Here is a 22,540-nt window from a genome sequence, read left to right on the forward strand (position 1 = left end):
GGGTGCTACTATCCTTGTTCCATATCTAGGGGACAGATCCACGTTGCTGTAAAGGAATGAAAAACTTCCGCATGGCCGGATCTAAAGATGGACCTCTGTCGTTCCACAACTTAAAAAGCCCTTATTTCTTTTAAGTTGCAAAAAAAAGAACGTAATGATATCTACAGAGCACACATAGCCAGTGACAAGTGCTAAAATTAGGTATGAAGAGCTTTTCATTAACAGGACTTGTTTATTTCTGGTAACCAAACAACAGATTATTTTGGTGGTTGAAGGCAGAATAAAATGGGTTTTCAACCATTCACCCTCCAAAGAAAAAGCAGCAATTAATTGGTGCAAATCTACAAAATCTTATTTTAATGATTATCACCAATATAGGCTAGAAAAGGTCAATAATTTTTAAACTGCACATCAAATCAAATGAATGTTTCTGAATAACTTTCAACTATCTTGCACAGAGATAAAAATGGAAGATTATAGGCTAAAGAACACGAGGTGAGACTCTTTTCTCAACATAAGGAGTTGCTGCGAGGCTGGTGGAAGCAAGTTCATTGATAAGGTATTTATCCTTTTAAAACTTAGAAAGACAAAGTATAAGAGCGATGGGGAGAGATAGTATGACGGGATGGAGGAGCTAGACTAATTTAGTAGTTCTTTCAAAAAGGGCCAGCATAGATATAGAACAAAGAACACCACATACTGGGCTGAATGGCCCCTTCTGCGCTGCAGCATGATAAAATAGCAAGCGGATGGATGATTTTATGCTGCCTCCGAGAATTCAATTCTTAACGCCAACACAAGTCACTGAACAGAATGATTAACAAATCAGTGGTTTTATAAGCTGACGAAACATTTACAGAATGAAATCTGAAGCCATTTTTGTTTTAAGAAAATATCTAGGAACTTTTTGCCCCACGTCAGATTAAACTTTAAATACAATGAGCACTCAAAGACCAAGAATTGCACACCTCTATTTTGTTTTAAACAGTGAAGTTAAAGGCTAGATTAGTTAAACTAAGCTCGGATATCTAGAAGGCTTTTCTCAACCAAAGCATAAACTCGTGTTCAAGGACATATCTCCAATTGAAGAAAGGAATGTTTTATTAGTGTTTATATAATCACAAATTAATGAAACAGCTAAAAGACAACTTCCCTTTCCTGCTGCCGTGTACCTCAACCCTTTCTATTAAGAGACTAATAAAACAGATAAATTAATCTATTATCAAAAAAATCCTCACATAAATACAAACAAAACCAAACAGAAACCAAACAGGAGCAAATGGAGAACAGGATGGAATAAGTGGCTCTGGTACAATATATAAGACCTCTGAGGTGGCGGGAATCAAGCTGTGGCCATCACTCCACAGTCTTTTGCAGTAGATTACAACACAATCCAATCCACTCTTTTCACTGTCTACACTTCAAAGCTTCGACCAACCTGGAAAGACAAAACAAAATTCAAACTGTTAGAAATGTTACAACTTCACACATTTCCTGCAATCATTTCTCATTTATAACTTCCCATGTCCACATTGAAAAGGGTTAATAATCACACAGGTTTAAAAATCTCAGTCACACAGGGAAAGCTGTGAGAAAACCACAGGTCTGGATTAAAGCAGACCCAGCTAAGAGTTAAGGACCATTTAACTGAACCATGCGCAGCTGCACCTCATGTTTGCCCATTAGAACAAGGGACAATGGAAAGGGAGGTTGATATCCCATTGATCAGAGATATAGGCTTTCATTGCTTGATGATATAACATTCATAAGTTACAATTGGACACTATATCCTAATATATGCATGATGTAACCTTAATCAATAACTATGAATGGATAGAGATAACTCCCATGTTTTTATTGGCATATACTAATTATTTGTGATTGAATTTGATATTATAATTGCTTGTGTATTTCTGCACTCTGAATGGCTTAGTTGGAGTCCTGTAGCGCTATAGTTGTCAATAAAACATCTTGAACCACTCTGTGACTTTATCTGGCTGTTAAAGGGGAAGGATAGTTTAAAAGGCAACAACAAAAATAGTGTGACAGCTGCGTAACAACACATACCAAAAACTGCAGTGTGAACTCACTGACACTGTAACTCTGGCTTGGGGAGGGTGGCTACAGAGGAACATTAGTGAAAGCCTGTGATGACACCGTGCCAGGCTTCCATTATAAATACAAGACATTGGAATTTATGATACAAATCTAAAAAATGAGAAAACTTGAGAGATTTTAAACTGAGAAGCAAGTCCTATCTGCAGAACACGGTTAGAAGACATTTGTAGGTGATCAATGGGTTGTGAATCTTTGGATTTCTCTCACCCAGACACCTGTCATTGACGCTCAGTCATTGAGGACATTTCAGGCTGAGATCAATAGGCTTTTGGAATGCAAGGGTATCCAGGGATCAGGTGTGATATTGGATCGAAAAATTCACTTGTGATCCTGTTGAATGACGGAGCAGATGAGGGTCATCTCTTCCATTTAGAGTTTATTTATTCATGTCACAAGTAGGCTTACATTAACACTGCAATGAATTTATTGTAAAAATCCCCTAGTCACCACACTTGCGCCTTGGGTGCGCTGAGGGAGAATGTAGCACAGCCAATGCACCCAACCAGCACGTCTTTCAGACTGTGGAAGGAAACTGGGGCACCAGGAGGAAACTCACGCAGACATGAGGAGAACATGAAGACTTTGACTCCGCCCATTAAATTCTTTTACGTTCTCTCATTTTTACACATCTCCAGTCTCTACCCCCATTTCACCCGAGGGTTATACATGGTGGCAGTGGTTAGCACTGCTGCCTCACAGCGTTAGGAACCTGGGTTTGATTCCTAGCTTGGGCCACTGTCTGTGTGGAGTCTGCACGTTTTCCCAGTGTCTGCGTGGGTTTCCTCCCACAGTCTGAAAAATGTGCTGGTTAGGTGCATTGACAACGCTAAATTCTCCCTCAGTGTGCCCGAACAGGTGCCATGAGTGTGGCGGTTAGGGGATTTTCACAGTAACTTCATTGCAATGTTGATGCAAGCCTAATTGTGACACTAATAAATAAACTCTAAACAGAAATGATGATTCCTCAAATCCACTCCGCCATTCAACAGGCTCATGAGTGAATTTGTCCGTCAGTTCCAATGACTCACCCTATCCAGCATACCCTTATATTCCAAAAATCTGCTGATCTCAGCCTGTAATTTCCTCAATTAATGAGCGTCAATGACAGGTGTCTGGGCTACAGAAGGTCAAAGATTCACAACCCATTGTTAACCTACAAATGCCTTCTATTCTGAGTTAACACCAGGGGAGTTGCATGTTCGTACAACGCCCCAAACTTCATAAGTCATAACCTGCTGGAGAAGACGGGTAACTACACTACTGCATGATCTCATGCTTTATTAACAGAGCTACCCCACCCCCACTTTCCTTCCTTCTGAAATGTAAATGCTTTCAAATATTCAGGTCTCTGCCATGGTCACTTTGCAACCATATCACCACAATGGCTGGCATATCACAGTTATTTACTGCAATCTGTCCTATCAATTCATCCATCTCATTATGAATTGCATTTAACTGAAGAGGAAATTGTAGCTTCGAATTAATATCTCATCCAGAAAGTGTCAGTTCTGACAATGCAGCACTCCTTCAGTACAACAAACTAAAATCCCAGACTGCAGTTTGAAGGGGTGATTTTCTGACTCAGGCCAGTGAGGCCGCAAGATTCCCCGGCGGATCACCGTATTCACTCAATTACCAATCCATGGCCTCATCCAGTCCAATGTTTTTGGTCGCGGAGGTCTTGAATATCTGCCACTTCCGATCCTTCATAGCTGGCAACCCGAGTGCATTGGCCACCTCTGTGGGAGTCATCGCCTGCTCCATATCCTGCTTATTTGCAAACACAACTAGAACGGCTTTCTTCAGCTCCTCCTCCTGCAAGCAAACAGACTGGCGGTAACCAACCTCCTCTTATAAAGGCCATAGGTAGAAAGAACAACGAGTTAGATTTCATGCAGAGGGAAAAAGATGATTATAGCAAAATAATACAAGAATCATTTCAATTCTGAGATTCTGAAACAAAGCCAACTTGTCCTAAACAACTTCAGGGAATACAAGATCTTCTTATTGCCATGGATTATGATGACTTCAGAGAGTACGACCTGTGCAGCATATCAACTGATGACGGAATTCCAAAAATATTCAAGGTTCCTACTAAGACATCAGCGAACGGGGAGGGGCTGCAGGACAGCTTGCCAGCTGGGTTTAAGGGGTGGGGAGGTGGACCAAAAGTTTTTGGTGGGGGAGAGGAGAAAGTGTGCCAGTGAGATAGGAAGATGGACAGCAAGAATGTAAGCGTTGACCCTTGGAGACAGGTGTCAAAGGTATATCCATGCTTTCCATTTGTTTTAGGAATCAGTTGAACTCTTGTCAGATCAGCCTATGATCCAAAATTCTGGTTGTAACAATTATGCCATCAAGTTTAACAAACAGATCATGTGAAAAAGCTTCAAAAATTTGAATCAAGTTGATTTAGACTAACTACTAGTGGAATGTCAAATGAAAACAAGATTAATAATTTGCTAAGGTGAAGTTAAAGGTCAGCAGATAAAAGCTTGAGAAGCCCTTAAATCCAAGGAACTGCTTAAAATAATCTTAAAGCCAGACTGAAATATAGCAAGATTAATAATAAATTGTCATATTCAAAAACTCAGGCCAATCTAACAAAGAATATAAATTCTTTGTCAGATAGGGATAGAAATTCTTAAAATAAGGGGGTAGTTTCCAAAAAAATCATCTGCTCCTTTGAAGAATCAGGTCCCCTCAAACCATTTTAAGGTCAGTGAAGTACTTTGTTCTGAAGTGTAGTCAGTGTTGTAATGGATAACATTGCAGCCAGTTTACACAATAAATATCCACAGTGTGATTAATGACCAGATTCCCTAGTTTTTGTAATGTTGGGTGGGGGATAAATATTGGGCTGGAGTCTGGGTGAAAACACTTAGAATTCTTGGGATAGATTACACCCATCCAAGGAGGTTTAACAAAGGAGGCAGAGGGGGTGACTTGATAGAAGTGGACAAAGTTATGAGCGGAGAGAGAGATAAATTTGTTTCCCTTGGCAGAGAATTTTAGAACCAGAGGATAGTAATGGATTCAGGATAAGTGGCAGTAGAGGGAACATGAGAAAGAACTTTTTTTCTGCAGAAGGTGGTGGGTGTCTGGAATTCACTGCCCAAGTTAATGGTGGTGTAGGCAGAGAGCCTAAACTCTTTTTAAAAGTATATGGACCTGCACTGTAAGTGCTTTAAGCTACGGGAAGTTGGGATTAGAGAGAACACCTGGGTGTCCTTAGATTGGTATGAGCAAAATGGGCCAAATGAGCTGCTTCAGTGCTGTAACTTTTCTATGGTTCTAACTCCCATCCCAAGGACACCGCAGCATTCCCTCAGTGCTGGCACTGTCAACCTAGGAATAGGCTGGGACTTAAACACACAGCCTTCTGGCTTTACTGGCAAGTTCTCACTGAATTCCCTCAGTCGATGATTCCATTTTAGTCAACCTCCTCTCCAAGGCCTTGACATCCTTCCCCAAAGGAGACAAAGACAGTTAAGAACATAAGAACATAAGAAATAGGAGCAGGAGTAGGCCATCCAGCCCTTCGAGCCTGCCCCGCCATTCAGTAAGATCATGGCTGATCTGTCGCTGCTCAGTTCCACATTCCCGCCCTCTCCCCATAACCCTTAATCCCCTCTCCTATCAAAAACCCATCAACCCGCGTCTTAAAAATATTTAGCGAGACAGCCTCCACCACTTCAACGGGCAGAGAATTCCAGAGATTCACCACCCTTTGAGTGAAGAAGTTCCTCCTCAACTCCGTTCTAAACCGCCCCCCTTTTACCTTGAGGCTGTGCCCCCTAGTCCTACTGTCTTTTTTGAGCGGGAAGAGTCTCTCCACCTCTATCCTATCCATCCCATTCATCATCTTATACGTCTCAATGAGATCTCCTCTCATTCTTCTAAACTCTAACGAGTACAAGCCCAGTTTATTCAGCCTCTCCTCATAGCTCAACCCCCTCAACTCCGGTATCAGCCTAGTAAACCTCCTCTGCACTCCCTCCAAGGCCAAAATATCTTTGCGCAGGTGCGGCGCCCAAAAATGCACACAGTACTCCAGTTGCGGCCTCACCAATGCCCTATACAGCTGCAGCAAGACCTCCCTACTTTTATATTCAATCCCCTTCGCGATGAAGGCCAGCATCCCATTCGCCTTCCTGACCACCTGCTGCACCTGCAAGCTGGTTTTTTGCGACTCATGCACAAGGACCCCGAGGTCCCTCTGCACCGTCGTCTGCTGCAGTTTTTCGCTTCGTAAGTAATAGTCCTTCCTACCATTTTTCCTACCAAAGTGGACCACCTCACACTTGCCAACATTAAATTCCATTTGCCAGCTCCTGGCCCATTCGCCCAGCCTATCTATATCCTTCTGCAGACTCTCAACACCCTCTGCACAATTTGCCGTTCCCCCAATCTTGGTGTCATCAGCAAATTTCGACACTCTACACTCGGTGGATCACTCCACCTGGCATATGAACATATGGAGGTCCATCAAGTTCATGACTGCTGATTTGCCATCGCCATTTACTATTCGATAGGTAAAATCATTTCTATAGCTTTTAGTGGATTTGGTATTAACAATCTCATATTGAGGGCGGGAAGGTTTTTCACCACAGGCTAATAGTGTGGACGTTTTAATATGTGCAGTGATTTATATAATGCAAAACCTACATAAGTTTATTTGAAGAAGAGGTATGCTCAATAAATGAAGCCACTGTTTAAATAAGTTCTGTAGCTGTTAAAAACCATTAAAAATACAGTTTAAATTTTAGTTAAACATTTATTCATGTTTTTTACTCATTCACGGGCATCACTGGCTGGCCAGCATTTATTGCCCCTTCCTTCCCTAAAGGACATTAGTGAACCAGATGGATTTTTCCAACTATCGACAACGGTTTCACGATCATCGATAGATCCTTAAATCCAGGTATTTTTTATTGAATTCTAATTGCACCATCTGCTGTGGTGGGATTCAAACCCGAGTCCCCAGAACATTAGCTGAGTTTCTAGATTAATAGTCTAGCGATAAATACCAATGAAACCCTACAGTGCAGAAAGAGGCCATCTGGCCCAGTGAGTCTGCACCCACCACAATCCCATCCAGGCCCTACCCCCATATCCCTACACATTTACCCGCTAACCCCTCTAACATACGCATTTCAGGACACTAAGGGGCAATTTTTAGCATGGCCAATCAACCTAACCCATGCATTTTTGGACTGTGGGAGGAAACCCACGCAGACGCTAGCAGAATGTGCAAAATCCACAGACAGTGACCCAGGCTGGGAACTGAACCCAGGTCCCTGGAGCTGTGAAGCAGCAGTGCTAACCACTGTGCCGCCCACTAGGCTATCATCTCCCCCAACATAACATATAACAGAGCAAGAAAAATCACTTGCAGAACGATCCAAAAAGGCCAAAGCTCCATGGTAAACCCATCATGGGAAGGATATAATGCTTACATTTATACACGTCATCTCTCAAAATGCTTCAAGTGGAAAATTACTCTCCACTCCCAGCACAGTAACAATGGCAATTATACCAACATCACTGGCCTTATGCTGACAATCTTTTGCTACACTGTAAATACAGCAAGCATCAGCAATAGTTGGAGTATAACTCATATCAGGAACAGTAAACTGTCTTTTCCTAGTACTGTTGATGGCCTTGCCGTGAAACTCCAACACATTTATAATTTATTTATTGCTGCCTTTGCACCCCTCCCCCCAGCAGCACATTTTCAGTTACTTCTGCAGATTCACTCTTTACAATGCTTCCAAACCACTCACTGCCCATGATATCATTTAGATATTTCAAAATGAATCTCCAGGACATTTTTCCTTACCTCCAACATGGCCACAAGTTCTGATTTTGAGATTCCCATTCTGTCTTTGTCACAACTGTCCACTACATAGATGACTGCATCTGTGTTAGAGTAATAACAACGCCAGTAAGGCCTGAAAGAGAATTTACAAACAAGTGAAATGATGTCAGTTTTCTAACGGAAAGCAAGCTGTTCTGCTTTAACGGCAAGTTAATTGCACCCATGTGCTTTTAGTGTTGGGGGCTTATTGTTTCGTGCTAGGTCTGGCATAGGGTTGTCTGAGACCCCAGTGGTGTCATTTTTAAAACTTTGTGGGACATGGGTGTCGCTGACTGGGCCAGCATTTATTTCCCATACCTAATTGCTCTTGGAGGACAATTGAGAATCAACCGCACTATGGTGTGTCTGGAGTCACATGTAGGCCAGATCAGGTAAGGATGGCAGATTTCCTACCCTAAAGAACATTGGTGAACCAGATGGGTTTTTCCAACAATCGACAATGACTTCACAGTTTTTACCAGATTAATTCCAGATATTTTTAAATTTAATTCAAATTCCACTATCTGCCATGGAGGGATTTGAACCCAGGTCCCCAGAACATTAGCTCAGTTTCTGGATTAATAATCTCGCAATAGTACCACTATTTAGGAATGGCTTCTCCTGTTCGTCAACAACTGAGTTGAGGAGGCACTTCTTTACCCAAAGGGTTATGAATCTGTGGAATTCCCTGCCCATATCACAGTTGAGGCTACCTTGTTGAATGTTTTTAAGGCAAAGATAGATCGATTTTGAACAGTAAGGGAATTAAGGATTATGGTGAGTGGGCGGGTAAGTGGAGCTGAGTCCAGGAAAAGATCAGTCATGATCTTATTGAATGGCAGAGCAGGTCCGAGGGGGCCAGATGGCCTACTCCTGCTCCTACTTATGTTTTCTCGCTGCCCTCCAGTTCTCTGCCTTTCCTGCTCCCCAATCCTCCCAGTCGCCACTGATCCTGCTCACTAAAGCTGGTTTGGGATTCTCCTGCTCCCTGACCCCTCCGAGCACTGTCAACCTTTCCTCGTGACGCCTCTCCAGCTTGTAGCTCACTCCCAGCAAGTCAAAGCTGCTGGTGTCCAGAGCCCTCACCTCACAGCGAGGGCTGAGAAGAAAGAAGCAGCAGGAGAGCGACCAGCAATCCTGGCAGTGAGCAAGTGCCAAGTACAAGTTAGCATATTTCTTTTACAGGTTTTAATTTATTTCATTTTAAAAACTATTACAGTCACCAATGTAAGAATTTAAAATTTTTCAGCTTATGAATGTATAACGGTTTATTTTTTTTTCTGATAAGGAAGGTCCTGGAGAACTGGACTATGACAGATTTGGTCGCAATGGGAAAATCTGTTTTGTTTAAAGTGGTTTCACTTAAAGTTGGACTTTAAACATGTAAACTACAACTTTAAAAGTGAGGAATTACTGTAGAGTCAAAAAATGCTAATTGATTGCCTTAATGGAATAGCTATCAGAGTCCTCTCATTTCAACTTCATCCTCCAAATTTGGTGTTGTCTGCTAATTGAAAAGTAATACATTTCTAACTGTAAAGTTCAAATTGCCTACGCTAAGGATTAACAGTGGTCTCAGCATCAATCCCAGTGGGACACCACTTCCAACTATTCACCAATCGAAGTAGCTGCCTTTAACCTCACCACACTATTTTCAGTTTTGTAGCATTATTTTTATTTGCGGGATGTGAACGTCGCTGACAAAGATGGCATTTATTGCTCATTCTCCATTACAAGTGGTTGGTGATTAGTTGTCTTCTTGAACTACTGCCAGGTGCATCGCTTACTATCCATTCTACTACTTGTCCCGGACCCTAGTCATGAGTGTATTATGTGGTACCTTACTGACAAATAAATTATGAGTCTTGTCAGACCAAAGCTCCCATTTCTGATCAGGTTTAATTTACAGGCAATGAGTGTAAAAAGTGAACATTTTCATACCGTATGCTGGTCTGTCCACCTAAATCCCACACTTGAAACTTAAGGTTCTTGTAGGTCACTGTTTCAACATTGAAGCCAATTGCTGCAAAACAAAAACGATTACTCATTTCAGAGTCAATGCTCGCAAACTCTTACATCTGTTTCTGCATACAGAGATTAACAGCACTTCTGTCCCATTAACACTGATTTTCCATAATGTGATGTTGCAATCTGCTTATATAGAACAGGGAAAATAGTTGATTTACATACAAACAAGCAAAAATACTGTAGATGCAGAAAATCTGAAATATAGATCGACAATACCAGAAATAAAAAGTAAAGTGCAAGTTTATTTATTAGACACAAGTAAGGCTTACATTAACACTGCAATGAAGTTACTGTGAAATTTCCCTAGTCACCACAGTCCGGCACCTGTTCGGGTCAATGCACCTGCTAACCAGCATGTCTTTCAGAACGTGGGAGGAAATCAGAGCACCTGGAGGAAACCCATACAGACACGGGGAGAACATGCAAACTCCACACAGACACTCACCCGTCAGGAATTGAACCCAAGCCCCTGGCATTGTGAAGCAGTAGTGCTAACCACTGCACCACCATGCCACCCCAACAGCAGCATCTGCACAGTAAGTGTTAACTTTCAGGTCAATGACTTTTCATCAGAACTGCTTTTGAGCTGGAATTGTCAACTGTTTCTCTCTCCACAGATGTTGTCAGATCTAATGTATATCTCCAGCATTTTCTGTTTTTATGTTCAGCATACATGTATGAGTTTGGGATTGTCAAATTACCGCTCTTAAATTAACATTTAATACCTTTAGCAAAGTAAAACACTCAGGTGGCTACGTGTGAGCGATTAACAAACTGACTCTGATATCGAACCACATGGAGGAGATAGTAGGGCAAATATATGGGCCCGAATTTTCTGGCTGTTCCCATTAGCAGAATCCCCTGTCCTGCTGCAGTGAACGGAGACTTAGCTCAGCACCAAATTCTCCGTCCTCACTTGCAGTGGCAGCAAAGCATGAACAGCTAGAAAGCGCTGGTCGCCCCTCCAGCCTGCAGCAGGTAAGCAAAGGGTTGGTCTAACAGGTAGATTTTAGGGAGCAGCTTAAAAAGGAGCTAGGTAGAAAGTTGAAAAGGTTTAGGGAGAGAATCCAGATCTTGAGGGTTCATAGAATCCCTACAGTGCAGAATGTGGCCTTTTGGCCCACCGAGTCTGCACCGACCACATCCAGGCCCTATCCCCATAACCCCATACATTTCCCTAGCTAATCCCCCTGACACTAAGGGGAAATTTAGCATTTCCATTCCACCTAACCCACACATCTTTACAGCGTGGGAGGAAATTGAAGCACCCAAAGGAAACCCACGCAGTCACAGGGAGAATGTGCAGACTCCGCACAGGCAATGACCCAAGCCAGGAATTGAACCCAGGTCCCTGGCACTGTGAGGCATCAGTGCTAACTGCTGCGCCACCATACCACCCCTCTGGGCATCTGAAGGCACAACTGCCAATAGCGCAACAAGGAAATCAAGAATGCACAGACAAGAGAGCTACAAAAATCTGAGCGATGAATAATAATAATTGACCAAATACTCAAAGATTACCTGACCTGCTTGTTATCTAGTTTGTGCTACTGCTTAACACCCCGTTCAGAATCACCCTCAATGAAAAGCAGTCCATTATGAAATTAAACAAGAGGTTTGTAACGTTGCACAGGAAGTTTAGGGAAGGGGTGCGGGGAAAGTCTTTCACAGAGGGGGGTGGACGTTTGGAATGTGGTAGAAGCAGCCACGTTAGCAACGTTCAAGGTGTATCTTGATAGAACGGGAGACCAACAGAGGGACAGAAATCCTGTTACATAGAACATAGAACACTACAGCACAAACAGGCCCTTCGGCCCACAAGTTGCGCCGATCACATCACCTACCAACCTACAGACCTATCTATAACCCTCAATCTCATTAAACCCCATATACTCATCCAGAAGTCTTTTAAAAGACCCCAGCGAGTTTGCCTCCACCACCACTGACGGCAGCCGATTCCATTCACTCACCACCCTCTGAGTGAAAAACTTACCCCTAACATCACTTCTGAACCTCCCTCCCCGCACCTTAAATCTGTGTCCTCTCGTAGCGACCATTTCAACCCGGGGAAATAGCCTCTGAGAGTCCACCCTATCCATTCCTTTCAACATTTTGTAAACTTCTATCAGGTCGCCTCTCAACCTTCGTCTCTCCAGGGAAAAGAGTCCCAGCTCCCTCAACCTAACTTCATAAGGCATGCCTCCCAGTCCAGGCAACATCCTTGTAAATCTCCTCTGCACCCTTTATTGTTATTGGTGCAGGCTCGTTGGGCAGAGAGGCCTGTTCCTGCCCTGCATTGTTCTTTGATTAAGTGGTTACCTTTAAATAAACCATACCCACTATTTAATTGAAAGGAGTGGTGAGAAACTATTTTCCTTGGTGGGGAAACCCAGAATAAGGTGGCAGTAAATCAGGCAGGATTTTCCACCCACGTAAAGGACAGTGAAAGTGTTGGATTTGCTCTGTCAAATAGCTGTGGATATTGGAGGCTGATTAACTCTTTCAAGACTGAGATGTTTTAATTCAGCAATAAGGGTTATGGAGCCAAACTGGATTTGATGCATGCAATCAGTCACAGTCTAAGTGAATAGCAGAATGAGTTTGAGCAGCTGAATGGCCTCCTTCTGTTCCCAAGTTCAACTCATTCTGTTTGATGGAATATTCCTCTTCATCCTGAATGCACTTTTGTTTTATCATGTGTGTGAAAAGCAATTCAAAAGAACTATGCTGCTTGATGTTTATAACTGGTTTATGTTTTGAAAGGGTTACCAGCAGCCTAACTAAGTTTACAATAGCGGAAGGGAAAAGTACTCCTTTGTCCACATGAACTCAGCCCTTTTCCAGTGATGAAATGGAAAGTGACATTTACAACAGCAACTTGGTTTTGGTATATTACCTTTACTTTAGAAAATCAGTCCCAGGGATTCACAATAGCCTAATCAAGACAAAAATAGGGGACCAAGCCAAAGGATTCCTGTTGCAGGATGCATTAGCTGATAGTGGAGATAAACATTGCCAACATGGAATTATATCAATTTTGAATACCAGCAGGTTAATATAGTGCTTTGGAAAGGAAAGAAAATGTGCGATCCCTGCAGAATAGACAGAATAAACATTTGATTTATCATCAAATGTATTGGAACGTAGTGAAAAGTATTGCTTCTTGTGTGCTGGATAGACAAAACATAACATTCATAAAGTACATAGGGGAGAAGGAAAGGAGAGAGTGCAGAATTTGGTATTACAGTCATAGCTAAGGAGGCAAAGAAAAGTGAACTTAACATATGGTAGGTCTATTCAAAAGTCTGATGGCAGCAGGGAAGAATTTAGGTGTTGGATTTATTATCTGAAGTGTTTTGATGGCAATGAATGAAAGATGGAGGGGTAACATTTACACCAATATTGTACAATGGATTTAGGAATGATGCACGATATTTAACAACATTATTTACCAATGTGAATCAATGTGCATCCCAGAACCCTTCCGATGTTAATTTGTTACCAGCCGTTCTCATTATCTAATGTCACGTGTAGGCTAATCAAATTTTAATAACTCTGCAAACAATTTTACATCCTAGGCCTGGGGTGTTCAAACAGCAAGAGTGTAGGCTGGAGGCTGCGTGAATTTAATCCTCAAAGACCAGCAGTTCGGCCTTATTGCTAGGTATCGCAATGTTCTGTGGCCTCCCAGGTTGAAAAGGGTCATTTCAAGCTCTGCGGACTTAATGGTGGATAAATTCTTAATTAGAAAACTAAGGTTTGATGTAGCATCAACTTTTTACAGACAAATTAATCTCCTCCCTTCCAACCTGTGGTTTATTCCCACATTCCCCCCACCATCCCTACCCATATATGCTGAGTGCTTACTGAAATTATAACAACATGCTGGTGAGCAAAGACCGTTTTACAGTCTCCTTTATTTGGTAAGACAGTTGATCGCTTTTCTTTTTAAAGGGACTGGTAAAAATATATAAAACAATGAAAAACAGACGTGCTGTATTCAATAGCTACATCAGTGTGTCTTTGAACATAATACTCACTGGGTATGGTGGTGACAACTTCCCCCACTTGTAGTTTGTACAGTATTGTGGTCTTGCCTGCGCCATCCAGACCCAGGATCAATATTCTCATTTCCCGCGTGCCGAACAAGCCGGCAACCAAAGTGGAGAACCAGCCACCTGCAGGAATCAGGAGGTGGCATCAACATGAGCTAGCACACTCGCTATTTACAGACACAGAATAGGCACAAGCCAGTCTAAATAAAGTAACCTTGGCAAGTTAACAAATCATTGCCACTGCTCCCGTTAACGTTGGTTGTTCCAGATACATTTTTTATTCCTTTTTACCTGCCCTCCCTTTGAGCTTTTGACCCTTTTCTCTGTTCATCATTGCTGCGCTCTCACCCCATCACAGACCACCCATTTGGTTTCATCTGCACCTAAGATCATAAGAAATAGGAGCAGGAGTAGGCCATCTAGCCCTTCGAGCCTGCCCCGCCATTCAATAAGATCATGGCTGATCTGAAGTGGATCAGTTCCACTTTCCCGCTTTCTCCCCATAACCCTTAATTCCCTTGTCTATCAAAAACCTAACTACCCGTGACGTAAATATACTTAGTGAGGTAGCCTCCACCACGTCAACGGGCAGAGAATTCTGAAGATTCACCACCCTTTGAGTGAAGAAGTTCCTCCTCAACTCTGTTCTAAACTGCACCCCCCCCCCCCCCTTATCTTGAGGGTGCCCACTAGTCCTGCTGCCCTTTCTGAGCGGGAAGAATCTCTCTACCTCTACCCTATCCATCCCCTTCATTATCTTATACGTCTCTATAAGATCCCCACTCATCCTTCTAAACTCCAACGAGTACAGACCCAGTCTATTTAGTCTCTCTTCATAGTCCAATCCCCTCATCTCCGGTATCAGCCTAGTGAACCTCCTCTGCATTCCCTCCAAGGCCAATATATCCTTCCGCAAGTGCGGCGACCAAAACGGCACACAGTACTCCAGCTGCGGCCTCACCAGTACCCTGTACAGTTGCAGCAAGACCTCCCTACTTTTGTATTCTATCCCCCTCGCTATAAAGACCAACATTCCATTCGCCTTCTTGATCACCTGCTGCACCTGCAGACTGGGTTTTTGCGACTCGTGCATAAGGACCCCCAGGTCCCTCTGCACCGTAGCATGCTGAAGCTTTTCACCTTTTAAATAATAATAATCCCTCCTACTGTTATTTCTGCCAAAGTGGATAACCTCATACTTGCAACCTCACACCTTCCATGTCCCTCAGCCTAACACCGCCACTCACCATTCAGTCCATCCCCTTAGGTCTACCCCCAGTTACCAACCCTCCCATTAGGTCTACCCCAGTTACCGTTCCCCCCCCCCCCCCCCACCCTCCCTCCCATTAGGTCTACCCCCAGTTACCATCCACCGCCCCGCCACCCACCCTCCCTCCCATTAGGTCTACCCCCAGTTACCATCCACCGCCCCGCCACCCACCCTCCCTCCCATTAGGTCTACCCCCAATTACCATTCCCCCCCTGCCACCCACCCACCCTCCCTCACATGAGGTCTACCCCCAGTTACCGTCCCCCCCCCCCCCCCCCATTAGGTCTACCCCCAGTTACCGTCCACCCCCCCCAATTAGGTCTACCCCCAGTTACCATCCCCCCCCCCCACCCAATTAGATCTACCCCCAGTTACCGTTCCCCCCCCCCCACCCCACCCTCCCATTAGGTCTACCCCCAGTTACTGTTCCCCCCCCACCCAATTAGATCTACCCCCAGTTACCATTCCCCCCCCCACCCACCCACCCAATTAGATCTACCCCCAGTTACCGTTCCCCCCCCCCACCCTACCCTCCCCTCTCATTAGGTCTACCCCCAGTTACCGTTCACCCCCCCCCAATTAGGTCTACCCCCAGTTACCGTCCCCCCCCCCCCCATTAGGTCTACCCCCAGTTACCGTTCCCACCCACCCAATTAGATCTACCCCCAGTTACCGTTCCCCCCCCCCACCCTACCCTCCCCTCTCATTAGGTCTACCCCCAGTTACCGTTCACCCCCCCCCAATTAGGTCTACCCCCAGTTACCGTCCCCCCCCCCCCCCCCATTAGGTCTACCCCCAGTTACCGTCCCCCCCCCCCCCCATTAGGTCTACCCCCAGTTACCGTTCCCACCCACCCAATTAGATCTACCCCCAGTTACCGTCCCCCCCCCCCCAATTAGATCTACCCCCAGTTACTCCCCCCCACCACCCCTCCCTTAGGTCTACCTACCCTCCCCTTCGGTTTACCCCAGGCTCTCAGTGGGTGCCAGCCCTCCCTCTCCCCCTGTGTGTATGGGTGTATTTCTCTCTCTCTTACCCATTATCCCGTTTTTTCCCGGATTTTATTCCAGGTTTTTTTTGCTGATTTTCTTTCCGCTCCGACGTGGCTCCGCAGGCTGCGCGCGCACCTCCTTATATCGAGCTCGCGTCCGCAGGCGGCAGATTCGCGCCTCGGGAGCGCGGAAAATGGTGGCCTCGCCGTGAGCACACCACCGCGCTAAAATCTCCGCTAAAGCCTCCGCTTAATTTTCCGGTATTTTTCCTTTTCCCGCACCCGCTCCGCACCCGGACACTTAATCACCGTCAGCAGATTCGCCAGCGCCACCAAGCCACGTGACCTGCTGCTTGGCGCCCGGCCGGAGGCGGCGCTGTTGCTGCTCTGTCCTCACCGCCAGCGTTAGCGGCCCACCCGCGGCATTGCTGCTGCATCCTCATTGCCAGCGTTAGCGGCCCACCTGTGGCATTGCTGCTGCATCCTCATTGCCAGCGTTAGCGGCCCGCCCGCGGCATTGCTGCTGCATCCTCATTGCCAGCGTTAGCGGCCCACCTGTGGCATTGCTGCTCCATCCTCACTGCCAGCGTTAGCGGCCTACCCGTGGCGTTGCTACTCCATCCTGGTAGCCAATCGTCTTTGCCCACCGTCCTCCCATCCAATGACTCTGTCTACACTTCCCGCTGCCTTGGCAAAGCAGCCAGCATAATTAAGGACTCCACGCACCCCGGACATTCTCTCTCCCATCTTCTTCTGCCAGGAAAAAGCTATAAAACTCTGAGGTCACATACCAACGAACTGAAGAACAGCTTCTTCCCTGCTGCTGTCAGACTTTTGAATGGACCTACCTTGCATTAAGTTGATCTTTCTCTGCACCCTAGCTATGACTGTAGCACCACATTCTGCCCCCTTTCCTTTCCTTCTCTATGAATGGTATGCTTTGTCTGTATGGCACACAAGAAACAATACTTTTCACTGTATGTTAATGCAAATGACAATAAATCAAATCAAAATCAAACATTAGGAAACCACCCACAACATTGATGCTCCATCCTCATAGCCAACATTAGTGGGCTGCAGTTGGCATTGCTGCTCCATCCTTACCACTAGCATTTGCAGCCCGCCTGTGGCATTGCGCTGTTCCGAGAGTCCCAAATATCCACAATTATAAAAGCTGGACAAAAACTTTGCTGAAGAAATAACTCTCAGCATTAGCTCTTTACCCCTCGCCATGTGACCTGCTGAGTATTTCCCCACTTTTGAATTGAAAATTTATTTCAGATTTCCAACACCAACAGTATTTTGATTTTATTCAAAATATCTTGCATTGATATAGCACTTTATTCAACGCCAGTATTTATTCAACCGCAAATGGCAGCTGCCGTATATTGTACGTACACCATCAATTGTGGTGTGAATGTAATTGAGACAGATTTGCCTATAAATTTATATTATAAATACTCATGAACATAGAGGATGGAATGATGTGAGAGTGATTCTTAGTGTCCAGCTGGCGTGAAAATGGGAAAGTTGTAGATCTGTTTTTTGTGTGCATTTTTAAGCCCAACCTTGTGTACATAGTACATGAAACAATCAACAAGACCAACTCTAGCTGCTACAGGCAGTGGGCAGGGCTTAATTTGCCAGCTATCCTGCAGAGGGAGCTATTGCACATGCGTAGACCTCTGTGTCTGCACATGCACAATAGCAGCAGAGAGGGGGCGATAGCGCATGCGCAGACCTCTGATACTGCACATCTGCAAATGCAACAGCAGAGGTCTGATAGAGAGACAGAGGGAAAGAGAAAGAGCTGTCAGCCTCTGATTTTACGGGCAGCCTGAACACAGCCTCCCCCATAATCATGGCGGCCTGCAGCTGATTGTGAGCCCCACACCGCATGGAAATGAAGCTCCTGCCATCTCCCCATCACCCCGATTGATTGCACCGCCCTCTCCCAAATACTGATTGCCTGCAGAGTGGAGCGGACCTCACTCCACACCCCGCCCCCCCCATATCGATCACCTGCAGAGTGACAGTGGGCCCACCCTCCTTCCTTGATCAGAGGGCTCTGCCCCCATAAGCCACACCCCATTCAGGCCGTCCCCCATAGGCCCCACCCCAATAGGCCACATCCCGGCAGTGCCTGGGTGCCCTGTAGGCACTAGCAAGGTGCCAGCTTGGCAGTGCCAAGGTGCCAGGCTAGCACTTCCCAAGTGCACCCCCCCACCTCACCAGGTAGCCTCAATGGCCTTCAATTCTACCGGAGATGGCAACATGACTGTTCCTTGTTCATGGGGAGCAGATATTTTCCTCGTCAGGGAGATCATCTCCCGGCAAGGCCATAAGGGCAAGCAAGCCCAGATGATGGTGAGCCTCACTAATGCCATTTAAATCAGCATTACAATAAATTTAAAGAATTTATTTAGCCTTTTATCCATTCCTGGTGAAAGGCTCACCGCCCCAGAAATCCTGCTCTTGTAAAATCGTGAGGGGTGAGCAATCGGGCGTGATCCTGGTTTCTTGGTTCCTGCGTGATTTTACAGGCTCACTCTGCCCAGGGGTAAATATGTAAATGCATAAGCAGCATCCCAATAAAGGTGAGCGGGAGTGAGGAGAATGATTCTTTACTTTCTTGGAGGATGTACAGAGCAGATTTGCCAGACCTTCTCTTCCAGTGTGGAATTCCAAAGTTGAGCAAACTGGTAATATAATCTCTGGAAGACCACAGGTTAGTGGATGGTTTGATCAAAGTGTGGATGGTATCCCGGCAAACTGATAGGCTAGACAGGCAGGGAGAAACTCTGATGATTGGGCAGAATAGCTGTAGGGGATAAAGATTAAAAATTAGAACCAGGTCTTTTGTAAATGAAATTAGGGAACATTCCTTCGCACAAAGGATGGCAGAAGTTTGGAACTCTCTCCTGCAAACAGCAGATGTTGTCAGATCAATTGTTGATTTGAAATTTCAGATTGATTTATAATGATATCGGGGATAAGGGGCAAAGTATGTGACTTGAGATCACAGATCACTTACAACTTTATAACTGACTTCATGGGACCAAATGACTCTGCTCATGTTATTCTTCCCATGCACAGAGGCACAGTGATTAGCACTGCTGCCTCACAGCACCAGCGGCCCAGCTTCAATTCCAGTCTTTGATCACTCTCTAGGTGGAGTTTGCATGTTCGCCCCATGTCTATGTGGGTTTCCTCCGGTTTTCTCCTACTGTCCGAAGATGTGCTGGTTAGGTTGATTTGCCATGGTAAAAAGTCCCTTTGTGTCCCAAGATGTGTAGGTTAGGGGGATTAGTGGGGCAAATATGTGAGGTTGCTGGGATGGGGCCTGGATAAGATATTCTGTCGGACAGTTAGTGCAGACTTGAACGGCTACATGGCTTCCTTCTGTACTATAGGGATTCCATGATTCTGTGAAATAAGCAAAACCTCTTCTATATTTGGAATGAACATATGAGGAACGCAGATGGATTTCTTCTCTAATCCATTCCAAGCCTCATTAAGATGGTCTTTGAAACCTCTTTGACCGTATTTATGGTCACCTGCCCTAATGCGTGACTTGTTCTCAAATCCTAGTCTGATTAAGACCTTGTGAAACCTACAATGTTAACGGTAGGTACTTAGGTCAGAAATTTGGAAGACAAGTTTCTTGTTGCCCTTTATTGCAAGGGAATTGGTTCACAGAATGGTAAAGTGCAGGAGACCATTTGGCCCATCATTTTAGGACTGGCTCTCCAATTGAACATTGTGACTTAGTGCCATACCACTGCCTTTTCCCTGTCACTCTTGCATATTATTTCTATTCAAATAATTATCTAATATCCCCTTGAATGTCTCAAATATACCTGTCTCCACCACACTTCCAGACAGTGCATTCCAGACTCTTAATGTGAAAAAGTGTTGTGGTAACAATGCATAGTGTCAAATCTGTATGTCTCAGCACAGTTTCTTCCAGGGAGTAGGCACTAGTTATTTATGAATTGTTCTACATTTGCTATAAAAAGCATTTGCCTACTTTAATGTTGCCTGGTTTGCTTGTGAAAGGAAATGTTTTTTGGGCTCAAAAATGCACACGCCAGAGTGACCAAGGCTTTGGCCGTTAGGGGATTTACTTATTAAAATGAGCGTATGTTAGTGTTCCTGAGGAAGGACAAAGTACCCCATTTACTATAAAACAACTTCCCCCACCTAAGAGTTACTTGTGTATGCATTTTCCCCTTTCTACTACCATAGAAATAAATCTGCTAAAACAATTGAGTTCAGTTTTTGCCGCTTTGCACAGCAGTGAACTAAGTGATAATTCGGAGTCTTTCTTCACAGCCACATCATTTTATTTCTGAAATTTATCCTTGCTCCGTCAAGATACAATTATCTTTACAGACGAGGGAAGATTTTGAAAGCCACTCATTAGGTAAGGAAAAATTTTGCACGAGCGATGCATTGTGGTAGGAAGAGTGGAGAGAGGCAACATGAAATGATAAATGGGTGGCAGGAAGAGATAGAGGTTTGGGTTACCTTGTACACATGTTTAAGTGTGGCAGGACAATTTGGGAAGGCTGTTAAGAAGCACACAAGACTTTGTGTATAAAGTATACATGTTTTATAAATAGAGATACAGTGCACATGAGCAAGGAAGTTGTGGTAACACTTTCTAAAACACAGGTTATGCCCCAGCTAAATATTGTATCCAATTCTCGGCACCCTTCTTTGGGAGGGACATCAAGGCTTTGGGGCTGGGCGCTGAGGAGATTTACCAGAATGATATCAGGGGATTTCATCAGTGCAGAAAGACGTGACAAGCTGGCACTGTTCCCCTTACAGCAGAGAAGGTTAAGATTAGATTTAATAGAGGTGGGCTTTGGTAGAGTGAATAAGGAGAAGCTGCTTCCACTAGCTGAAGGGTCAGCAACCTGAGGGACACAGATTGAAGATGATTGGTAAAAGAGTGAGAGGTAACATAAGGAAAAAGAAAATACAGTGAGCTGTCTTGATCCGCAATGTGCTGCCTGATAGGATGGGAGAAACAGTTACGCTAGTCATTATCAAAAGGGAATTGGATAAACACTTTAACCTGAAAGATTTACAAGGTTAAGGGGATAGAACTGTGTAATGGGATTAATTGGATAGATCTTTTAAAGAGCTGCCACAGACATGATGGGCCAAATGGCCTCCTTCCTCGCTGTATGATGGTATTTAATGACACTGTGGGAGAGATTAATGGTTCTTCCAGTAATGGGGTTCCACAATGCACAACAACTGACTGCAGCCACAGAAGCAGTTTAATTGAAATGAATTGTTTGTGAAGCGAATTGCTTTATTATTAATGGAGTATGTGAAAATTCCACAGGCTGATTTCTTCATGTGTTTCCACACGTGTTTGATTTTGAATTGATGTGTGAGTGAGGCAGGGGCTCGGAAAGACTGTGGGGGTGAGTTGCTCTTGGGAGTGAGCGATAGCCAATAGGTGGCTCACTTTATGCCCCGTGCGATTTCTAACGTGACAGTTAATGCTGATTAACTGTCGCTAGTCACCCCTAGAAAACCCCATCTCGCTCCCTGCTATTTACCCCAGGATAGAGTTCATCTTGCTGATATTCCCAGAATAAAATACTTTTCCCACCTCACAGGAAAGGCCAGCCTTTGATCCAATCACTGAAGGCAGATTTAGACAGTAATTTGACTCACAATATGTTATCTGTGGTGCTATTAAAACACTACAACCATCAATTAATAAAATAAACCCTCCTGACACCACCCCCTCCCACCCTGCCTGTGCCCGCACCCCCCCCGAAGCCTCCATCCCTGGTATAGGAAGATGACGCTGTCACTGATAGGTGTATAAGTTGAAGTTTGTCTATTTATTAGTCACAAGTGCGGCTTAGATTAACACTGCAATGAAGTTACTGTGAAATTCCCCTGGTTGCCGCACTCCAGTGCCTGTTCGGGTCAATGCACCCTAAGCAGCATGTCTTTCGGACTGTGGGAGGAAACCGGAGGACCAGAAGGGAACCCACGCAGATACGGGGAGAACGTGCAAACTCCACACAGACGGCGACCCAAGCCGGGAATCGAACCCGGGTCCCTGGAGCTGTGAGGCAGCAGTGCTAACCACAGTGCCACCGTCAGTGGGCCATGCTAAATTGGTGTCCAAAGATGTGTAGATTAGGGGGTAAATTCGTGGGGTTACAGGAATAGGGAGGGGG

At 44.7% G+C, this 22,540-nt stretch overlaps 1 protein-coding gene across 1 annotated transcript; it reads right to left on the reverse strand.

Moving 5' to 3' along the window:
• Nucleotides 1-817: 817 nt before the first annotated feature.
• arl1 (ADP-ribosylation factor-like 1) lies at nucleotides 818-16,466 on the reverse strand. The gene is made up of 6 exons (XM_080191397.1): nucleotides 16,368-16,466; nucleotides 14,047-14,184; nucleotides 9,920-10,001; nucleotides 7,961-8,072; nucleotides 3,755-3,933; nucleotides 818-1,438 (listed from the first exon to the last, which is right to left on the reverse strand). The coding sequence occupies exons 1-6, from the start codon at nucleotides 16,369-16,371 to the stop codon at nucleotides 1,408-1,410; spliced, it is 546 nt and encodes a 181-aa protein (XP_080047523.1). The 5' UTR covers nucleotides 16,372-16,466; the 3' UTR covers nucleotides 818-1,407.
• Between the last annotated feature and the right edge of the window lie 6,074 nt (nucleotides 16,467-22,540).

Source organism: Carcharhinus amblyrhynchos, chromosome 6, assembly GCF_965287045.1.
Source record: "Carcharhinus amblyrhynchos chromosome 6, sCarAmb.v2.hapA, whole genome shotgun sequence".
Classification (NCBI taxonomy): Eukaryota; Metazoa; Chordata; class Chondrichthyes; order Carcharhiniformes; family Carcharhinidae; genus Carcharhinus; species Carcharhinus amblyrhynchos.

What these genes read in the sequence shown, in the direction of transcription:
- arl1 (XM_080191397.1), bottom strand. An exon ending in AGTTGTCACCACCATACCCA is followed by an intron (nt 10,002 to 14,046) that starts GTGAGTATTATG and finishes TTTGTTTTGCAG; the next exon opens with CAATTGGCTTCAATGTTGAA. An exon ending in CTGGATGAGGCCATGGATTG is followed by an intron (nt 1,439 to 3,754) that starts GTAATTGAGTGA and finishes TTGTCTTTCCAG; the next exon opens with GTTGGTCGAAGCTTTGAAGT.